At 34.7% G+C, this 23,514-nt stretch overlaps 1 protein-coding gene across 1 annotated transcript in view; it reads left to right on the top strand.

Annotated features, from left to right (window-relative positions):
• The window catches only part of LOC126703421 (uncharacterized), a 40,455-nt gene extending 18,143 nt beyond the window's left edge, over nt 1-22,312 (top strand). Inside the window, exon 4 of the mRNA XM_050402380.1 lies at nt 21,663-22,312. Coding sequence (XP_050258337.1) covers nt 21,721-22,185 — 465 coding nt within the window. The 5' untranslated portion in view covers nt 21,663-21,720 and the 3' untranslated portion in view covers nt 22,186-22,312. The remainder of the gene's footprint in view (nt 1-21,662) is intronic.
• The last annotated feature ends 1,202 nt before the right edge of the window (nt 22,313-23,514 follow it).

Genomic DNA, 23,514 nt, shown 5'->3' with positions numbered 1-23,514 from the left:
GAAAAAATAAAACCAACAAACCCTACTGATAACAGTGTTAGCAGAGGGAAAGAGATATCATTCCGAAGAAGATAATAGAGTTTCCACAGCCTGGTTTCTCAGAGAGAAGCGAGGCCGAGAAAATTTTACTCCATTCTGATCACTTGAGTGCTTAGGTATTGATATATTGATTAAATTCGTCTCTCAAGTCTCCATGTAATATACAACCACGTGTGAAAATGTGTTGGACATTGACGACAATGACGGGAGCACTTAATTACGTCCATGGTTGTTACTTTCACTTTTACTTATCATTTTTTTGATGATACCTTTTGTTACAATGTGAATGTTTACAAAAAGTGGGCATTATTTTTATTATTATTTTTTTGATACAAAAGTGGGCATTATTGAACAATACACGATTGTCACAAAATAATGAGCATTATTATTCAACAATAAATGATTGTTACAAAAATTGAAGTGAGCATTATTCAACAATATTTCAAGATTGTTAGAAAAGAGCGAGCCTTATTATCATTATTCAACAAAACATGCATTATTACAATAAGTGATCATCATTAGTCAACAATACAAAAAGTTAAGCTAAAATAATGTTGCAGAAATATACGAATAAATAAGGGGCGTAGCTATGTACATGGGTCCCCCCCACCCCCCCCCCCCCCCTCCCATTTGAAAAAAAAAATATGTATATAATTATTTTAATGTTTTCAAAATTTAGTTTACAAAAATAAGAGTTCTCCCTAATATTTAAATTAGTCCAATGATGCTCTTAAAAAAAATAATTGGCCTAATAGTTATAAAGACATAATTTTATTTTTCGTAATTCTATTTTTTATTGTAAAATGTGCTCTTATATCTGTTAAATATTTAATAAAGTTTGGCATCAAACATGTTTGAATCTATCTTTTTCAACCTGTTATGTGGCGATTAATAAGTCATTGACTCATTAAAAAAATTTTGTTACTAAAACTACATATAAAATGTCTCTTTAATTGTCACATAATGGGTTAGAGTAAGATAATTTCAAATATGTTTAGAGCCTAACTTATGTTTGGAGCCTAAGATGGTTTTTGAAAATTTCATTAATTTAATTGAAATATTTTTTACTTACTTTAATATAAAATTTGATAAATTGTATCGAAAATATTTTTTTATTTTATGAAATTTGCCATCAAACATAATTTTGATTAAAAATACTAAGTTTTTTTTTTTTGTTGGATGTGTATATATATAACTTATCAAATAAAAAAGTGTATATAATAAAAAAGCTTGTTTATATATATATATATATATATATGTGTGTGTGTAGAGATTGCCTTGAAAAATATATTAGTGCCGCAACTTAACCTCCAAACAAAAATTTCTGGCTCTACCCTTGCAAATAATTAATTAACTTCCTTGATGGAGATATATATATATATATATATATATATATAACTTCTGCAGAGTGCTGAAGGTCTGAAGCAAAAGACGTCAACCCAAAGAATGGCAGGAAGAAGCACAGAGTTGGAGTTGGAGAGAAGTACCATTTCCGAACGTGATGCTAATCTGAGCAATCATGACAGGAACAGGTAATTAATATACTCTACCATGTTTTCATTTTCTTCTTTACTTCATACATATACTATATCTTCAATATTTTCTTATTATTAGCTTATTAACACCACCACCTTTCCTCTAAGAGTTCATCAAGTTTAAGCGATATATATATATATACGTGAAGAAGTTAGCTTGCAATGAGTGAATTACTACTGGAATGGAGGGCTGTCTTAGGAATAAGATGACACGGTGAGAGTTATGTTTATACGTAGTACACAAAGTTATCTCACATTTCCTGGAGGACAAGCCAGTTAATTAATTAATTCTTTGATGAAATACAACCCCTACAAAAAAGCTATAATCCAAAAATCGCCGATATAGACTCAAATGGGTTATTCAGTGCTTTTTTTCCTAGCGCTTTGTAGCACTGCCAAACAAGTGTCACAATATAGGTCTAGCTAACAGTTATTCCTCGCACCAAAATCGTTTGAAAACTAACCATATTTTAACTCGTTTGGAAACTAACCATATTTTAACCCCAGTTATAGCTTATTGAGTGCACCATGCCAAAAAACACAAGCACTGGATCTGGATCTAAGCTTGGCTTCATTTTCTAACGACGTCGTGGAAATTGGTACTCATGAGAGACTTGAGGAGAGCGCGTCGCTGCAAGATTTCCATGGTGTTGCGGCTTCCATCGGTCCGGTTCGTTTTCAAACTTCAAACTTCAAACTAGGCATACTCTTATTGGCTGGGACTACCCGAACTATGCAAATAACACTTGCGTGTTGCGGCTTCCAGAGTTATACTTTTTTTTTTTTTTTTAACAAAATAGAATTTTACTCTAACTTAATCTAAGTGTATATATGTGTAAAATTCCTTCCTGGAAACTTAAACTCCCACACCCCACAAACACTTATACTTGTGAAGTGATCATCGCACTAAGGATGTGCTGTGGTTAAAAATTTAATTTTTAATCAATTGAAAATCGAAATATTTTTTAATGAGCTTCTTCTAACACAGATCTAAATCATACTTACCACTTTTACTAAGAGTTACACAAAAGAAATTAATTTAACTTGATGGTAAAAAATAATATTCATCATGATATATGAACTCAGAAATATATATTGTAAGGACTCAATTTGTAACGACCCCAAACTGGTAATGGGTTCGCACGTTTAAGGCCCAAAAAATAAAATTTGTAGAGCGTGGGCTGAAAGGCTAGGTCTTGGTCACCGGACAGTGGTTGGCCATGGTATTCATGGTAATCGCAGGAGGGTGAACTTAGCGTATCTAATAAGACTTTTCCCCCGGCACGGCCTGAGCAGCTCTGGTCCTTAGACTTTGTCCGATGAGCTTCATGTTCATATTATTCTCTCTTTTTTAGGATTCAATGGCTTGGGAGACGATATGTCTCTCCCTTCCTGAATTGCTTTTCTTTCCTTTTTATACTAGCATTTACCCTTCCTCCAACGTCCACGTGTAGGTTCAGCTTTCCAGGGCTGATACTTGTCCCATCAGCCCATACCCAAAGTGGTTGGGGGGTGGTTGTAAAAGCTGAAAAACATTGCTCTGTCAGACGCAGAGTATTTAATTGCAGTAATGGCAGTATTTCCTTTGTCCTTTGTCGCCATATTGTTCAGGGGTCCTTTCTCCATCAATGTGGAGGTGTTCAGTTTTTCCTTAAACTGTTCCTATATCGTACTTGCCCTTTCTTTCAGGAGCGCTTTGGGATGCCGAGGACAGAATCATCATCGGCTATATCTCTAGGCCATTTGGACTTTCACTGTATGTCCTCGGCAATGTCCCTCCTCGACTCGGGCCTTGGGCCCTAACGCAAAGTGGGCCGGAGTCACAAGTTCTCTGGCCCCACATATATAAATAGAAAAGTTATTACCAATTAGCTGGTACATGTATTTATAAAAGATTTTACTTAGAACATCCATTAATAAATTTTTTTATTAAAAAAAAACTGATTTTAAAAAAAAAATTTCATAATTTTTTTCTAAATAGTTAATTAATAAATATTTTAAGACCATCTATTAAGAGCATTGGGGTATAAAACCTCCAAATTGCTATTTAACAACTTAAATCATTAAAAGTATGCAACAACCGGGTTGTAAAATGTAAAAAATTATATCCACCTGCTACAGTAAGTGGGTACATTTACAAACTATTGTTCACAGGAGGTAAACTTAAATTCTAATATTTTATTAACTCTCTCACTTCACTCTCCTCTAACTCTCCTTCTTCTTTCTCTATTATTTTTTTTCTCTCTTCACCATCTCTTCGTCTCTCCCTTTTCTCTCTCTATTCTTTTTGTTTCTCTCTTCACCATCTCTTCGTCTCTCCCTTTTCTCTCTCTATTCTTTTTGTTTCTCTCTCCTCTATCTCTTCTCGTCTATCACATTTTTGGTTAGATCGAATCAATGGTTGTTGGGTTTCAGTGGTGGCGTTTCAGTGGTTGCTGGTATGGTTTCGATGGTGGAGTTGAATTGGTGGCTAGGTTTTGGTGGTTGGTTGTTTCAGTGCTCTTGCTAGGTTGGTTTCGGTGGTGGCTGGGTTTTAGCGGTGAGTTGTTTTGGTGCTTGTTGTACGTGTGCAGTACAACGATTGTGGGTGGTGGGTTTGGTAGCGGTGGTTGTTGACTCTCTCTCTCTCTCTCTCTCTATGATTTTGGTGGTTGTTGATAGTGGTGGTGGTGGTGGGTTGTGGTTGAGTTTTTTTTATTAATTATTTTTTATTGCTATGGGCTTTGATTATTTTGGGATGAGTATTGACTGTGGTGGTTGGTTATTTGGTTTTGATAGTTGTGGTTCAGATTTTCAGTGGTGGTGGCAAAATTTTTTTTTTTTTGGGGGTAATTTTGGTTGTGAAGAATTAGTGTTTGTGGCTAAGTTTTGGTGGAAGGTGGTTGTGACTTGTGAAGGTTTACTTGAGAGAGAGACAAAGAGGAAGAAGATAAGAGAGAAAAATATAAAATTTATATTATTTGATTGTATAGTTTATATTATTTTATATTGGATGTATTATTAAATAGGTTGATAAAATAGATAAAATAGTTTTTGAAAATTTAAAATAGAGATTTTTTTTTTTACATTATTTTGTGTGAATGCTTTAATCAAACCCATTTACGAGTTACAGTATTTAACTGTTTAAAGGGCGAATATCCAGTATCCGCCCTATGCAGGGAGCTTGACCTTCTTACAGCATGTAAACCCCCCGGCCCCCACACACTGGTGGGCCAACATGTTGGCCCGCTGATTGTGCTTAAATTTGGCATTAGTGTCACTGTCAAACAGTCAAAGTCAAATTTGCTTTTTTTTTTTTTTTTAATTATTATAAAATAATAATAATTGATGGGATGCCTTTAAAACCTGGATTTCAGAACACCAAAATCTAATGATTTCAAATAACGGCATACGTCGAGCCGCAAAGGTTACGAATTTAAGAAATTAGCAAGCTGTCTTTCCCATTAAACAAAAAAAAAAAAAAAAAAAAAAGTGGCAGTTTTGTCTAATGTCCACTGGACTCATTGAAATATTGATGTGTGTCCATTTTTGGATAGGTGTTATTATTCGACTGAGTCTAGTGCACTAAAAATACTAGACCTAATTTAGACAAAAAAAAAACAATGGACATGTGTCATCATCTGACCAAGTCCTGTACATTAGAAATACTTGACTTAAGCTGTTTGGAATAATCTTGGTTAGGGTTAAGGTTTTTTTTTTTTTTTTTTTTTTTTCCAAATCAAATTGAATGCTTAATTTTGAAAGCTTTTTATGGCATATTGAACAGGTTTGGGTTCTTGGTTTATTAGCTCTATTGCTTTGTTTTTTAAAATTTCAAATTTATTACCACTTGGATAGTTGGATGATTGGATCTAATTTATGTTATGTCTTTTGTTTTATTCAAGTTTCAGCTTAAATGCGGCTCTGGGTTTAGCCATCAAATTGAAAGATTCAATTTCGGAAGTTATTTATAACCGATTGAACAGGTTTGGGTTCACTTATTCATGCCGATTTTGATTTTAGGGGGAAAAAACGCTATATTTTTAATTTCAAATTCAAAGGGAAGGGGATATATTTGTTGTTTTGTTTGGTTGTTTTTGAACTCTTTGATGATTTAAGAACAAAGTTTTGCCCATTATCGTTGTTGGGGCATATTCTGTACTGGCATGGTTGTATGTTTGCCTTTTAAGTTTTTCAAGCTTCTCTGATCTTTGAGGCCAATGATAGAAGAGATTCGTGCATCCAGTGAAAACATAGCGGGAATGAGATGGAAAAAAGTGGAAGAAGAGATGGGTTTTATTCCTTTGCTAGTCAGGTTCCTTGTTTTGCTTGTTGGTTTAAGATAGTCAATGCTTGAGATTTTGACTGGAGTTTATGCCCCTAATTAGTCTACTAAGTATTCCTAGCCTATTCCAAAGTTTTGGGACTAAGTTTTGGTTGTTTACTTTTTCTCTATTCCAAAGTTTTGGGACTAAGTTTTGGTTGTCTACTTTTTCAACATCAATGCTAATGCATGTATGAGGAACAATAAGTCTTATATCAGACTTATAGCTTATTGAATGACTTCAATTATTAGAAACTCACCACTGCCATGGCATTCACACATATAAAGACTGAATTTTTAGAATTCTTGATAAGACAAATTGTTATAGATTATGTCTTATAGTGAGGGTGAATGAAATAATATTGATAGTGGCTTGTTCATCTCTTCACATTGAATTGCACTCATTGTGATAGGTTTAGGAGAGAAACCTAATAAAGCTGAAGGGATTTCTTTTCTTCTTTTTTTTCTTGGGAAGTAAAGTGGATTTTGTGGGTTTTTTTTTTTTTTTTCCTTATGTTTGGAAGGTAAAGAAATAATGTTAAAGTTGAAGGATTTCTTGTTTGTGTATGTGCCAGTGATGAAGCACTCGTTTTCTTTGAAGCATTTCACGGGCTTCTTGTCTTCCTCGCCTTCTTTATAATTGCCTTAATTAGTTTACACTTTCAAGCCTTATATCATCTTGCTTTTCGTCATGGCTACAATCGTCCATGGCATTGCATATGTGGAGATAAAACTTCTACCTCAAAATGCTGAGTATCTTCCCATATTGAGGTTCATTTGTCTAATTTCTGGAATTAGTACTATTGAGCTACTTGTCACAATAATCTTTTCTCCCTTTTGGCTATTCCTAATTAATTTATGTCCAATCATGATCCTAGGGGTACCACGCCATTCATACCAACAAGTTTATCAATGTATCTACTACATAGCTAATTTAGTACTCAATGCAGTATGTAGCTTGTTTGAAAAGATTTGTCAATTAGTTGATTAGATATATGACAAGGTTCTACCAAAATTCCAGTAAGCAACTTCTCAAGCATTTTCTTCAAGGGTACAAGAAGACAATGATATCCAGAAGGAAGAAACTATTCAAGTGACCTGTTATTGTTAATTAGACATTGAGTAAGAAAAATTTTCACTAATGCAGTTTTCTATTTGTGGAAGTTTGAATTTAGTTGCATTTTATTCAATTTGCAAATTTTCAACAACTTGACTTTTAAGGTTGAAAGTTTTTATGGAAAGTGAGATTTCCATTTATTACTTTTTGGCAAATCCAAAATTCATTTGTAAGGGAAACAAAATTAACCAAATAGAAGCCAAAAAACAAACATATGTTTCCAAGAGTTTCGTAGCTTAATTAGTACCTCCTAGTGTTTTCAACAGAGACATCTAGGTTTAAATTTGTCCTCTCCTAATTATCGAATTATAATACTACCTTTATTTTTATAGATATGATAAAATTTCTACCTATGATGTCCGTTTTATGATGATTGCTTATAGGTTCGAATTTCAGATTTCTTATTCAATAACAATTGAAGCAAAAATTGCTAAGTGAGCCTCTTGTACTCTTTTTGTGGGATCCATTTCCTCCCAAAGTTTTGTAGGAAGGAGATGGGGTTGATGAGTTCTCAGTCCCTCTAACATCACAGGGGGTTTAAAAATCTTCAACCAGCTCTCTAGTTTGTAAGAATCCACTGGCATCCAGACAACTCCACAAATTTGGAATAGAAACATATACCTCAATTGTATCATTTCAGGAATGCATTCTCTATTCAAGTGTTGACACAGGTTCTATGATTACCCGACCTTCTATTGTTAACTTGTTGGGTTATACTGTATATTTATCTTCAAATCAACAGCTTATTCCATTTCTGTTATTTCTCAAATTAATTTTCCTATTGAATCAGATTTCAAGCACACACTCAAATGGTAGAAGATGTAATGATGTTTTTTATCGCATGTTCCATGACCATAATATCACTAATCATACACAGTAGTTTTGCTGATGATAGCAGATAAATCTTATATACAAACAGAAGCGAATGTCCATGAACATCTAGACCTTCCCTAGGCTTATCTTTTCATTATAATCCAGATCAAGTTTTGGAAGTTAAAAGTGGAAAGTGGCTTTCTTGATTATCTCCCTTTTCTTGTCCAACAAAGTGAATTATCACATCATTATACACAAATAAGCGCATTGACTCACTGGATTATTTAACCATTATAATTAATTGAAAAATGTATGTGAATCTAAAATAGACACTTGCATTGCTGTGAGATTGAAAAAGGGCTACAGATTTATATTCTTTATTGAGGCAAAGAGACGGTTATTTGACAAGAACTGCCACACCTCTTTATCTTGTTACAAATTCTGGGTATGAGCTCCGATACAGCTCATTTCAGAAGATGATATATAAAAGAAAACAAAGTGCGAGCCTTGAAAGTTCTGACGTTGAGCAATTATCAAGCAAGTACACATATTATAAGCACTGTGTAAAATAACAGAGAGTAGAGAGAAAATGAAATTCTCATTAGCTGAATGAATGATACAAATGAATTAATTGAATTATAATTACTAACTGAGCTACTTATATACAGCTCAAAAACAGAGCATTACTCCAGGTGCGGTGCTAAGCTAATAACCGTTTTTCAACTAATCAACCAATTACAATTTGACAACTGGTTTCCTCTCTAACTAAACTCTGTGTTCCTTTCGCACGTGTGTCCTGTGTGACTTCATTAATCAAAACGTTCCGTTTCAAGTCTCCTCTTGCTTCTGTCGTTCTGTTCTTCAGCCTTGTTTTTCTTCTGTCGTTTTCAGTGCTGCTGCTTCTGTCGTTTGTAATGCTTCTGTCTTCAACACTCCCCCTCAAGTTCAGAGTATTAGACTTTGTAACTTGAACTAAGGAAGCTATCTGTAATTGCTCAGATTGCTCCTTTAACAGCTTTGGTTGAAAAATGTCTTTCAATCCTAGTTTCTCTGTCAATCTCACAAAAGATGAAAAACCCAAAGCTTTTGTGAAGATGTCTGCAACCTGTGAATTCGTAGCAACATGGAAAGTCTTAATCATTCCCTCCAAAATTTTGTCTCTCACTAAATGACAATCAACTTCTATGTGCTTGGTTCTTTCATGAAAGACCGGGTTTGCTGCTATATACAGTGCAGCCTGGTTATCACAAAATAGCATGGCTGGTCTTGAATGCTCAATCCTTAAGTCCTTCAACAATTGCAAAACCCAAGTGATTTCACAGGCTACACTTGCCATAGCCCTATACTCAGCTTCAGCTGAGGATCTGGACACGACTCCTTGTTTCTTTGATCTCCAAGAAATTAAAGAATCCCCCAAATATACTGCATAACCAGTGAGGGACCTCCTTGTGTCTGGGCATCCAGCCCAATCCGCATCACAAAAGGCCTTGATATGCAACTCTGTGTTGCTTGGGAAGAATAAGCCTTTACCTGGTGACCCTTTAATGAATTGTAGCACCCTGTGAGCTGCCTGCAAGTGTGGTTCCCTTGGCTGTGAGACAAACTGACTCAACCTATGCACTGCATAAGTCAAGTCAGGTCTTGTCAAGGTAAGGTATAAGAGTCGTCCAATTAATCTTCTATACTGACTTGGTTCTTCCAACAGCTTGCCTTCATATTTGGACAACTTCAAGTTTTGTTCCATGGGAAACTTAACAGGTTTGCTGCCAATGAACCCAGTGTCCTTAAGGATTTCCAAAGCGTATTTTCTTTGGTTAAGACTGATGCCTTCATCAGTCCTAGCAACTTCCAATCCTAGAAAATACCTCAATGAGCCTAGATCCTTCAAACCAAACTTATCATCAAGAACTTTCTTCAAATTATTAACACAAGCAACATTGTTTCCTGTCAAAAGTATATCATCAACATATACCAACAAAATTGTGAATGAAGCTCCTTGTGTATGAGTAAACAAGGAGTAGTCAGACTTTGATTGGACAAACCCCATTTGTAGAATAGTTGAGGAAAACTTCTCAAACCATTGTCTGGATGCATGTTTGAGACCATAGAGACTCTTATTCAGTTTGCAAACCAAATGATGCTCCCCCTTGCTGTGAAAGCCAGGTGGTAAACACATGTAAACATCCTCAAGTAACTCCCCATGAAGAAAAGCATTATTTACATCCATTTGATGAAGAGACCACCCTTTCACAGCAGCCAATGACAAAACAATCCGAACTGAAACTGATTTTGCAACTGGAGAGAAAGTTTCTGAGTAGTCCAGCCCATGCTTTTGAGTGAAACCCTTGGCTACAAGCCTAGCTTTGTACCTCTCAATAGTACCATCAGGTAAGTATTTAACCCTATAAACCCACTTACATCCAATGGCTGACTTACCAGGAGGCAAAGGGGTTAAAGTCCAAGTATCATTAACCTCTAAAGCTTCAATTTCTTTGTCCATGGCAGCTCTCCATTCAGGAAATTCCACTGCTTGCTGAAAAGAGATAGGCTCGGATGGAATGGAAGAAACAGCCATGACAAAAGAATGAAAAGTAGGTCCAAGATGTGAGTAACTCAAATGATCTGAAAGAACATAAGGCAGACCTGAACTGGGTTTGGTACTGGCAAAGTTACAAGAGTAATCAGACAAGTAAGAAGGAGGTTTGTGGGACCTAGTAGACTTTCTAAGGGGAACATTGAAACCAGAAGGATAAGAAAGAGGATCACAAGCTTGGGAAGAAGTAGGAACATCAGAACCAATGGAATCAATAGAAACAGGTTCTGTAGAAACAGGTTCCACATGAATAGAACTAGGGTCAGGGATAGGAATTGAAGTAGAATGAGGAATGGAGGAAGAACAAGGAACAAGGACAGACTCAACAGAATCTATGGTGGTATGAGGAAAAACAAAATCATCCAAATAAGAAGTAGAGGGTTGAGAACATTTAGCATAAGGAAAGAGAGTTTCATAAAAGATAATATCTCTAGAAATATAGACTGAATTGGACTCAATATCAAGAACCTTGTAACCTTTAATGCCATGAGGATAGCCAAGAAACACACATTTTCTGGCCCTAGGTGCAAACTTGTGCCTATTATGAGATAAAGTAGAAATGAAACACAAGCAGCCAAAAGTCCTTAAGTGGTGATAAGATGGAGAAGAATTGAAAAGCATTTCATAGGGACTCTTATTACCTAATGCTTTAGAAGGAATTCTATTGATGAGATGAACAGCAGTCAAGATGCAGTCACCCCAAAAACATAAAGGAATATGAGATTGAAACTTCAAAGCTCTCGCAACATTGAGGATGTGCTGATGCTTTCTTTCAGCAATACCATTCTGCTGAGGAGTATCAACACAGGAAAGTTGATGCAAAATGCCATTAGAATGAAAAAATTGTTTCAAGAAAAACTCAGTACCATTGTCACTTCGAATGGTTTTGATCTTACTATCAAATTGAGTTGAAACCATTGATGCAAATTTAGGAAACAGAAATTGAGTTTCAGATTTATGTTTAAGCAAGTAAACCCATGTGCATCTAGTAAAATCATCCACAATAGTCAAAAAATATTTGTAACCATCAATGGTATTAACAGAAAAGGGACCCCATAGGTCACAATGAATCAATTCAAAAGGCTTAGTGGTTACATGAGAGCTGGAGGGAAAAGAAAGCCTCTTTTGCTTTGAAAAATGGCATACATCACAGCAAGTAGCTTTATTTTGAATGTTAATATCTACAAAGTGCTTCAACATTTGAAGTTTTGACAAAGAAAGGTGTCCTAATCTAGAATGCCACAAATCTAAAGAAGAAATGTGGCTGACATTATTGGCAAGAGCAGCTGATCTTGATGGAGGAACAGAAGCTTGCAGCAAGTATAGACCATTGCTTTGCCTACCCAGACCAATCATGCTCCATTGAGCAAGGTCCTGGATGAAACACCAATCACCAAGAAATATAAGGCAACAAAGTTTATGCTGAGTGAGTTTGCTGACTGAAATGAGATTGAAATTAAAAGATGGAACACACAATACATCTGTGAGTGTGAGTGTAGGAGAAATTTGCACAGTGCCAATGTGTGTTACTACAACCTTTTCCCCATTTGGCAAATAGACACAAGAATGGACTATAGAAGTGATTGTGGTTAATTGTGACACTGAGTGCACCATGTGATCAGTAGCCCCAGTATCAAGAATCCAAGAATTAGACTTAAAACAATGTCTATCAATGACTTGGGCTGAAAAAATAGAATGAGACAAATTAGGGGCAAACCAAAAGGGATTACCTGAGAAATTGGAAAAAGATGAAGAAACTGAAGCAGCTGTAGGAAATGAATTAGCTGTAGTAAAAGAAGGAGCAGGTGCCATCACTGAAGCAACCTGTGAAGTAGTCTGAGTACCAATGCCATTTGAAGTACCAAAACCTGAACTGGATGCAGTATGAGCCTTTAGAAAATTGAGAAGCTGTTCACATTGAACCTGAGAAATTGGGCATTTAGGCTGAGTGGTCTGTTGACAATTCTGAGGACCAAAACCACCAAGAAAACCTCCAAAATTTGGCTGTGAAACACCAAAAGGACTCTGAAGACCAATGTTGAACTGATTAGTATCACAAGGTTGAATATTAGGAAGACCATCAAAACTTCCTGTGATTTGATTAGCCATAGCCTTATTTCCACCTTTTGGCTTATACCCTGGAGGATACCCATGAAGTTTGTAGCACTTATCTGCTATGTGACCAGTGAAGCCACAGTAAGTACAAATTGGTCTCTCCTTCTTGAAGTTACCTCCTTTACCTCCATTATTCCGAGCATAACCTTGATTACCAGCATGACCTTGATTACCTTGAAATGACTTACTACCATTCACATACATAGCAACAGGATCCAATTGCTGAACCACATTAACAGTGTTGCCAAGATTTCTCCTTTTCTCTTCTTGTAAAACCAACGAGCACACCTTGCTAAGAGGGGGAAAAGGCTCAATAAGCAAGATTTGCCCAATCAAGGTCCCATAACTGTCATTCAAGCCCATTAAAAAACGAAAAACATGTTCTTTATGCTGTGCACCTAGCTGAGACGACTTAGAGCCACAAACACAAGCACAATTGCACACTGTGAAAGGTTGATTATTCACAAACTCATCCCATAGAGTCTTGAATTTAGTAAAGTAAGAACTCACCGAGAGTGATCCTTGAACCAAATGTGAAATGTCCTTTTGAAGCTCATACAGTCTTGGAGTGTTGTCCTGAGATAACCTATTCTTGAGATCAATCCACAAATCCCTTGCTGAATTTATGTACATAACACTAGCCTTAAGATCAGGACTGAGTGAATTGGTCAGCCATGATAGGATCGTAGTGTTGCACCTATTCCAGGAATTGAAGAAAGGTGAGGTTGGATCTGGTTCTGAAATTGAACCATTGACGAATCCAAACTTATTTCTGGAACTCAGAGCCAGAAACACAGATCTCGCCCAGGTCATGTAGTTCTCAGGACCAACGAGAGGCTGAGATGTAAGAACCAAACCAGGATTTTCATTCGCTGGTAAGAAAAAAGGGTTGTTAGCAGATTCATCTGCCATAGTTGCACTTCCAGTAGGTGCAGACGAAGAAGAAGCTGCACATGTTGAGTCTGAAGCCATGAGAGACCAAGAAAACGAAGAAAATCAAGAGTAAATTTCTGTTTGGCAAGAGAGAAAACGAGAGAAAATAAGCTCTGATACCATGTAAAATAACAGAGAGTAGAGAGAAAATGAAATTCTCATTAGCTGAATGAATGATACAAATGAATTAATTGAATTATAATTACTAACTGAGCTACTTATATACAGCTCAAAAACAGAGCATTACTCCAGGTGCGGTGCTAAGCTAATAACCGTTTTTCAACTAATCAACCAATTACAATTTGACAACTGGTTTCCTCTCTAACTAAACTCTGTGTTCCTTTCGCACGTGTGTCCTGTGTGACTTCATTAATCAAAACGTTCCGTTTCAAGTCTCCTCTTGCTTCTGTCGTTCTGTTCTTCAGCCTTGTTTTTCTTCTGTCGTTTTCAGTGCTGCTGCTTCTGTCGTTTGTAATGCTTCTGTCTTCAACACACTGCTGTCATTACATTACCCTGCAACGAAAACAGATAGCCTAACATTAATCAACACCAGATACCTCAAATATATTACTCTTAAAAGGATTATGAGGATGAACTACGAGTGATAAATATTGCTTGAGCTAGTATTGTTATTTCTACTAGCTAATACACTATCAAAATTTATACTTAGATATTAAATACTCCTGTTCATCCGATTTACTAGTGTTCAAGCATTGTGCCATCTCAAAATTGTATGGTAAAACTTACTTTAGGAATGTGAGTAGGATTAGTGAGACTGAATATCAAGGTCCATTTCAGGTCCTTCAATTATTTAAAGAGATTCTGTTTCAAAACTGTATGAAATCAACACTGTCAGTATAGCATGTCAACCAAACAGTGTAACCTTTTGTCATTTAGGAGAAACTGGTGATATGAAGCTAATCTTGCTTGATATTATACTGTCAACTGTACGCAAGATTCAGTTAATGTTTTTATGCATGCAGGCAAGGTATCCCTCCAGATGCAGTAGCCAACCTTGTTCTTCTTTCATGATTCCGAAATCTCTTCTAAAGGTGGTCAGTCTCAACAAAAACAGACTATAAGTTTGCATCACATAATTATAAGTTTTGTTTTAAAATGAGCAGAGCAGAATGATATTAGACTATTAGTAATCAACATGGTTAGTCATTGCAAGTAGTATTCCTTGAATCACGAGCTTCCTCTGAAGTATATGTAGTATGTTGCAGGCTAATAATTTGATTTTGAAATGTTCATAAAGAGAAGTTAAAAACATATCAAAGAGAACATTTCATGGTGCAACTAGAACCAAATGACAGGGCTTTCAGTTCATGGAAATTTTAAAGTTAATATAAGAAGCAATTGCTCATCACCACACTTAAAATAGTCGCTGATTTGGATGTGGATCTTGGATATATAATGATGCATATATAGTTAATTACATTTATAATCTATGATATTAATTGATGTGTACCTTTGTAGTATATTAGTTTACAAATATTAAAGTTTCAAACTATTAGGGAGGATTAATCATCATTGATGATCTAACACATTTGCAATTTTTTTTTTAAAGCCTTGTTAGAAATAAAAAAGGAAAATGTTAAATGTAACACAAAATGTTCACAATATAATGTGACAATAATAGTGAAGAATGAGCTTCAATATTGTAATTAATAAATATTTAAAATATTTTTTTGTGATTGGTAACATGTCAGTTTGTAAATCTATAATAAAATTTGTGATATCCCTAACATCACAAATAATAAAAAGTGCACAACAATTTCAAAAAATTCATATTTTTTATAAAATTTTTGAGCCTTTTACAATGAGATGGGAGCTTTTTTTGTAAAGGATAAATATTTATTTGTGATGGGGGCTTAGGCTTAGGCCTAAGTTGCCTAGGCCTTGGGCCGGCCTGAAAGGAGTATTTGAGTACTAAAGAAAATTTTAAAAATTGAACTTAGTAAATTATTGAACATATAATTTGAAAGGTGTATTGTTAAAACTGGGTTGATAAATCTTAAAATTTTCTTAGACAATATTTTATTATCATATCAAATAGGTATTTATTTTGGATTTGCCAATAAATTTTCTTTAGCCATGTACCTTGAGTATAAATATATTAAAACCACAAAAAAATTGTCATGTATTATTATTATTTTTTAAAGTAATGAATTTGAGTGGAGGAGGCAATTTATTTATATATATATATATATATATATATATTTAGGAGATCAATCTTTTGTTGTTGAAAGTGAAACATAGTTTTGAGTTCAAGTGATAGCACAGGTTTGAACGCACCTTCCTCTACTCCCACTGTCTTTATATATTAAAAAAAAAAAAATGCTGCTTCATTTAACATTAATGAATTTATAATCCTATCGGAAAAAAAAATTATGACGAAATGGATATTCGGTGCCAATGGGGACTTGGGAGTTGTTTTTTTTTTTTTTTTTGGTCAAAGGGACTTTTTTTTTTTTAAGAGGGACTTGGGAGTTTGGTCACAACGATATGATATCATAATCCTATACATTCTTTTTTTTCTTTGACAAAATATCCTATACATTCTTAAAAGTAAAAGAAAGATGTCCTCAATGCTAGGGTCACTGCTTGTTCCCGATACAAAGTACAATCACCTTTATACTTCCACACAATTGTCCGCATTAACAAACCACTTCCTGTGACACTAGCATTTCTTTTTAAGATCTACTTACTTTCGTTATGCATTGAGCGTGTTTTCGACATGCATTTGCATTCCGCCGAATCGGCCTTTCCTATATATGTGTAGTATGCATAGTGCCAAGAAGCAGAGCACGTAATTCAGGGCAAACAAAATAAGAAAAAGGAGAGAGATAAGGAATAACACACCGCAAGGATGGCCAGAAGAAGCACGGACTCGGAGACAATTATCATTTCCGCAGGTGATGCTGCTCTTAGAAATCATGACGGGTTAGTCTACTACTGTCTTCATTTTCTTCTTTACTATATAATATATATGCTATCTTGAATGGTATTTTCTTATTAGCTTATTAACCATGGTGGGCTCGATACTTGATACGCTAGCTGGACTGTACAAAGTCCGGGGAGATGGGATTTAACTATTTAAGTAGCTCACTCGCGATGCGGACCGGCCACCATACGATGCCACACTCGCGACCCCGAGTCCCAACGCACCGATCGACGACAGCCACCGTTCTCCACAGTCTAAAAAGGACCGGGTTTTTTTGGTGCAGCAAGTCGGGAGGGGCGGCGGAGAATCGTGTATCGGTTGTGAGTACGTAGTTCAGGCGTGGTTTTAAAAACCGAACCGTTCAATGAACCGGTTTGACATCCGATTTTCCATTTTTACCGATTTTGACTGATTTTATCCGGTTATTGATCGGTTTAGCCGGTTATAGACGGTTTCACCGGACCGGATCAGTGACGGTTTCCGGTTGAGTCTAGCGACCCAAACCCGCCGCATGGCCATCATATTAGCGTTTTCTTTCCATTTGAATGGGAATGAAAGCGAGTTTTCACGCGCGTTTTTGGAATGAAGACGCGGGGCATTCCATGCCTCTCCTCGAGGACAGTAACTAACCCAGCATGCCGAAACCATCTATCTAACGTAGCTAGATGTTCGCTTTCGTTTCTCTCCACTCTCTCGCATTAATATTATTTCCAAGAACGGTGTTCTTTATTCCGCGTCGGATCTCACTACTCGACCCAAGAACCCGGGTGAAAACGGGTAAAAATCTGAAACCGGAGGCAAATCCGGTTTTACCTCCGGTTCGGTTTTTAAAACATACTTCTGATCTCTATTCGTCGGCTCCGGCCATTTTTTCAGCCGTTTCTGGTATGATCGTTGGAGATGGACACATCGGCGAAAATAAACCGGCGCCGCCGGAGCAACTCATCAGACGGGCAGTAGCCAAAAGAACAAGCTCTTTATGCTGTTTTGTTTTCAAAAATTTGAGATGCTGACAGTGACAGGTTATTAGTTTTTTTTTTTTTTTAAACAGTGATAAGTTTTTGTTAGCCAATAGACTTCACCGCCGTCAATGCATAAAGCTTAATTTGATGTATATTTTGGATATAAGGTGTGTTTTATTTAAATCACTGCTATCATTTTATTTAAAATTATTCAATTTTACATTTTAATTATAATAACAGTGTAAATAATAAATATTCCATAAAAAAACCGTATATAAATATTTTATTCATTTGTCTTGCCTTTTTCTCTTTCCCTCTCTTCTCATATATTAAAATAGTAAAAAAATAACTGAAAAATAATTATTATATTAAAATAAAAGGTAGGATAGATGATTTAAATCTTTTTAAGGTAGTAGTATTTTTTTGGGTACACCGTATGTTTTATAAACTAAAATTGTGAATTAAAGTTACAATTTCAGTTTATAAAATACTTGTGTAACATACCTGTGTGAACTAAACACAACTTTTTATATTCTTCAACTCATAATTTAAGTTCAAAAAATGCATGGGTAATAGTATTGTATAACAAGTATATATAATAGTTTATTCATCAAAAAAAGTATATATAATAGTTTTTGGGTGATTATTGATGCCGTGCATGATAAACTAAATAAATATGTACATTTGTAAAAAATTTTCAATATATATAAAGTATAAAGACCCGTCTGATAGAGATGTTTAAATAATATTATTTATAATTCTTTGAAATACATGTGATGAAAAAATATATAAAAATACCTCTAAAATTATTTAAAAACTGAAAATGTGTAGAGGGCTCAAGTTTTCCCACTCTCTACGCAAAGGTCTGCAAGAAATAATATTATATAGTCCTATGGATATAGTTATTACTTATCAGTCACTTTACTACCACTGATATTTTTGCCATTTTTAAGTTTCCGACAAGGTTAGGAATTTTAGAAACTAGAGCTCGAACAACGTTTCTTCTTCACCTTCGCGTTCCCTCTTCTCCGCGAGTTTCAAATGTTAAATGCCTCTATTTATTTGTTTTCAGCTTACATGTTGGATTGTTACTTGCATCTATTTTTGTTTAATGATTTTCTTTTTTAATCAGTTTCAGCTCAAATACGACTGGGAGTGGGAGATTCACGATCCTATTGAAAGTTTTACTTTTGAAAGCTTTTTATGGCCTGTGGAACAGGTTTGGGGTTCTTGGTTTATTATCTCTATTTTACTTTGTTTTTAAAATTTTCAAATTTATTGTCACTTGGATGATTGGATCAATTTTAATTTAATAATTAATTTTATGCCTTTTGTTTTCTACAAATCTCAGTTGCAATGCGGCTCTGAATTTAGCCATCAAATTGAAGGATTCAATATGAGAAGCTATTTATCCCCAACTGAACAGGTTTGGGTTCTAGCTTTAATCTCTCTCTATTTCTACGTTTTTCAAATTTGATTGTTTCCTGGATCAATTTTTGTTTCATAATTGATTCTTTGCCTTTTGTTTTCTGTAAGTATCAACTTTAATGGTTTTAATTTTGGAAGCTCTTTATCGCCTATCAAAAAGATTTGGGTTCTTGTATAAATATGTTTGTATATGTGCCTGTATAGCTCATTGTACTTAGGGGTTAACTCCTGCATATGCATAATTTGGGATGGATTATTTAGAAGTGTTACTTAAGCATCTTAAGTCTATGATATTTATTAATACGTATTGTTAAAATTATTGGTTGAAGCTGGAAGGCATGTTTGCCTTTAGCGGCTATGAAAATAATTGATTTTTATTTTTGGCTGCCCATTTTCATTTTGTTTTTTATTTATTTTTTATTTTTTAATATATATATATATATATATATATATATATGAATTGGGTTTCTTAAGTATTTCTCAATTCATGGTATGCTTTACTTATAGAGTCACTGTTTTTTTAGGGGTTTGATGCCATAGAAGATGAATTTGCTATTACTTAATAATTCTTCTAAGGGCCTATTTGTGAAGTCTAATTGAAGTAAAAATCATTTGATTTTGAAGGTTTAGTTATATTTGTCCTTAGGTTAAAACGGTTTCAATATTAGTTTTAATTGACATGTTATGGTCAATTTTGTATTCAAAGGCAAAACTGTAATGAATACTGTGCTTGAACTTTGTCCTTCATTGACTGCATTAAACTCCCAAGATGATTCTAGAGATAGAATTGATCTCCATACCAAAGGAAGAGTATGCTAATTTCCTAGCTCAGCATAAGGGAGTCGTTTCTTCCTTTGCTTCCAGTTTACCCCAATCAGGTAGTGCAACCCATTGTCTTTTATGTTACACTTCTGATCCATGGGTCATTGGAGTCTAAGAAAATAAAATGTAAGATATTGAAGTCCAGAAAAATCCTAAAATCAACTAGACTACCAAAATATCCTTAATTTGTAGGGATTGCAGAAATCACAAATTTGATCCTGAATACAAAAATGACCTTAACCTACTAAATTAAAGCTCAAATAAAAAACTGTTTTAACCCAAAAACACATAACTAGACCTTTAAAATCACATGACTTTTACTTCAATTAGACTTCAAGCATGGCCCATAAAATAAGTCTTGAATAGGCGAATTTGCCAGAGTAGTAACTTTTAATCTTCCATGGTTGCATCTATGTTGGTTTGAAACTGTTGTGTTGCTTTTTTAATTTCTGGGTTGTTGTGAGGAGCGATGGTGGTTGTCTTGTGGGAATACAGGTTCTTTGTGGACTGAGTGTCAGACATGGTTTTTGTTGCTATATATTTTTAGTGTTGCTTACAAGAGCCAGATCTTATTCATTTGTTTACTTTCTTTGTCTTAATTGGGTGCTTATTGGAATCCAAGGAAGGTATACAGCCCAATTTCTTATTCCCCTCTGAGATGCTCTCTATTACTTTGATTTGTCTTAAGGGGGGTTATTATGCACAATGGGCCTAGGCTATTGAGGTTTTTCTTTTTATAGGAAGAAGTTTACTTATATAAATGATGATCTCCCTTTTATTATGGATCCTAGGTATGCTGATTGGAGGGTTGAGGATGCACTGATTAGGAGTTGTTTGTGGAAAAATATGGAATCCAAAATAAGCCTATGAGCTAAATTCTAGAGTCAATTCTGAACACTGTTAATTTCTATCTTTTTCTTCTTCTATAAAATCCCAAGTTAACCCCCTTACACTTACCTATGAAAACCATGAAATCCCACATAATTTCTCTAACATGTGGTCAAAAAAACTCTCATCAAACCCTACCTAATTTTGAGTGCTAACACTTGTTCTACAATTCTGAATCCTATACTCACAATTCCTCCTAAACCCTAACCTACCAGAAGCACCCAATTTATCCTCTACATCAGGTGATTGGATTTTCCTATTGTTTTGTTGCTTAGAAAATGCAGGATTTTTATTTTTTATTTTTTTATAAGTAATAAAACTTCATTGATAGAAAACTAATACAAAAGGCCAATGCACACAGGACGTGTACTAAGGTAGGCATGAGAACAAAACAGAACTAAGAATTTTAAAGACTACATCTATCAAGCAAATCAAACAAAGTAAATGGAGGAAATGAACAATAGGAAAACCTCAAATTCGCTTATTCATGCTGGTTTTGATTTTAGGGGAAAAAAGCGATATTTTTAATTTCAAATTCAAGGGAAAGGAGTATGTGTTGTTTTGCTTGGTTTTTTGGGACTCCATGAAGATTTAAGAACACAGTTTCCCATTATATTCTGATTAGTGATTAGTATAAAAATTAGCAGGAAGGAAGGGGGGAACTCATAGTATGTTACTTTCTCATGTATTACATGAGTTGCCATGAATAAATTTTTGTGAGAAATATATGCATTTAAATATATATATATATATATGTCCTTCTCAAAAAAAAAGAAAAAAAAAATGTAATTGACTTTGATTAATCTATTGATGATCCATAGCTAATTACAAAGTTTTGAGATTAATCCTTGTTTGTTCTTGTTTATATTTCAACATAAATACTAATGCATGTACGAGGAACAATAAGTCTTATATCCAGTCAATATATATACGATAAGACAAACTGTCATAGATTATTTCTACTAGTAAATGTGAATGAAATGATATTGTTAGTGGCTTGTTCATATCTTCACGTTGAATTGCGCTCATTCATCATTGTGGTAGATTTGGGAGAGAAATCTAATAAAGCTGAAGTTTTTTTTTTCAGAAGTTATGTGGATTTTGATTTTCTTATTTTTGGAAGAAAAAGTAATATTAAAGCTGAAATATTTTTTGTTTATGTGTCAGAGAACAAGCACGCGGTTTCTTCAAAGCATTTCATAACTATATTACCTTCCTCCTCTTAATGCTGGTTGCCTTAATTGGTTTCCACCCTCAAGGCTTGGGCATCTCGCCACTTAAAAAGCATTTTGCTGATTTCTTGGTTTTCATCGTGGCCACAATCGTGTATGGCATTGCGTATATGGGGATAAATCTACAACCTCAAGGGCCTGAGTATCTTCTCCGATTCAGGCTTGTCTCTCTGGTTTCTGGAATCGTTGCTGTTGAGATACTTATCTCAATAATAATTTCTCCTCGTTGGCAGTTCATGGTTACTTTCTTGCCAATCCTGATTGTAGGGGTATTGTGTTCATACAAGCAAATATATCAGTTTCTCTACCACACAGCTAATCTAATTTTCAATGCAGTACCAAGCTTGCTTAAAAGGATTTATCAATTAGTTTTACAGATATTCCAATCAGGAGCTTTTCAAGCATTTTCTTCAAGGGAACGAGAAGACAATGATAATCAGGGGCCAGGAAATGTTTAAATGGCCTGTTGTGTAAGCGCTACATATGAGTGAGCAAATTTTTCACATATGTAATTTTCTGTTTGTGGAAGCTTTAATCTATTTGTATTTTATTTAAAGTGAGCTCAACAATACTATATTCAGCATGCGTTTTTATCCTTTACTAAAGATTTCACATCCAACTGCTAAGATAATAAAGTTTGCAATGCAATTTTTCAAATTTCAACAATTAGGTTTTTATAGTTAAAAGGTTGTGGTATTTCTCATCAAAAAAAAAAAAAAAAAAAAGGTTGTGGTATTTGCACACCACCACTTGATAGGAGTATTGGCATCAGCTAGACAGCTACCCTAAAATAGGGTAAGGGAGCAATTTAGACTCCCTACTGGCTACTGGTTACCTATTTTAGAAGCACTGTTCATTCCTAAACCAGTATTTGATTATTGTGTCTTTATAACTGAAATAAAGAAAAGTTTGTGGTTTTTAACACAAAAAAAAAAAAAAAAAAAAAAAAAGAGTTGGTGATTTGAAAAGTGAAAAATAATTTTAAAATGAATGAAGAAATAATATTTAACTGAAATAGAATTTAAAATAAAATAAAATAAAAATCTAGTAAACGTTTGGATCTTACGTCCACGTTTTGCGTTTCTTCTTCCATTTTCTTCTTTTTTCTTTTTTACTAACCACGTTTTGTCCCATGAACTCATTAAGGCAAATGAACAGTGTTTTGCGAGTGTAAACAGTAATCGAAAATTATTTTTTTATTGTTCTCAGTTTTCATTTTTCAGTAATATAAGCAGTATCCAAACAAACCTCTAATGTGAGAATTTTAAGTGGTTCTTATCATAAAATATGGAAAAACATTTAGGTAAGTTGAAGCCATTAATGAAGTTTGTGATTCTTTTTTTTTAGAAGAGTCATAATGGTCTATGAGTTAAATTGATTGCAGTATCCTTTTGTGTCACATTCCCAAGAGTGGCATCCATGGTCGATGCCCCGACTCGTTTTTTAGAATTATTATTTATTTATTTTTTTAACTTCAAATTCAGACCTGGCTATCTGGTTGTTGGCTGTTTCTGCTTTACACTGCTTAATGTAACGGTGTCCTTCCTTCTTGAGCAGTGGGTCTTCTTATTTTGTTGAGCTTTGGTAAGTTGTTCACTTCTATTATTAATACAGTAATGTTTCTATCACCATGCAGAAACAATGCCTTCGCCATTAACCAAAAATGATACAAGAAGCCAACCAAAACCTGCAGAAAATGGGAATGTAAAATCTGGCAGTGAAACGGAAAGTCACAAAGGAGGCTTATGGCAATGGCAGCATAAAATCTTCTATTTCGACAAAACGCT

Source organism: Quercus robur, chromosome 10 (assembly GCF_932294415.1).
Source record: "Quercus robur chromosome 10, dhQueRobu3.1, whole genome shotgun sequence".
Lineage (NCBI taxonomy): Eukaryota > Viridiplantae > Streptophyta > Magnoliopsida > Fagales > Fagaceae > Quercus > Quercus robur.
The sequence above is the reverse complement of the archived record's forward strand: the minus strand, read 5'-3'. Positions and strand labels throughout refer to the sequence as shown.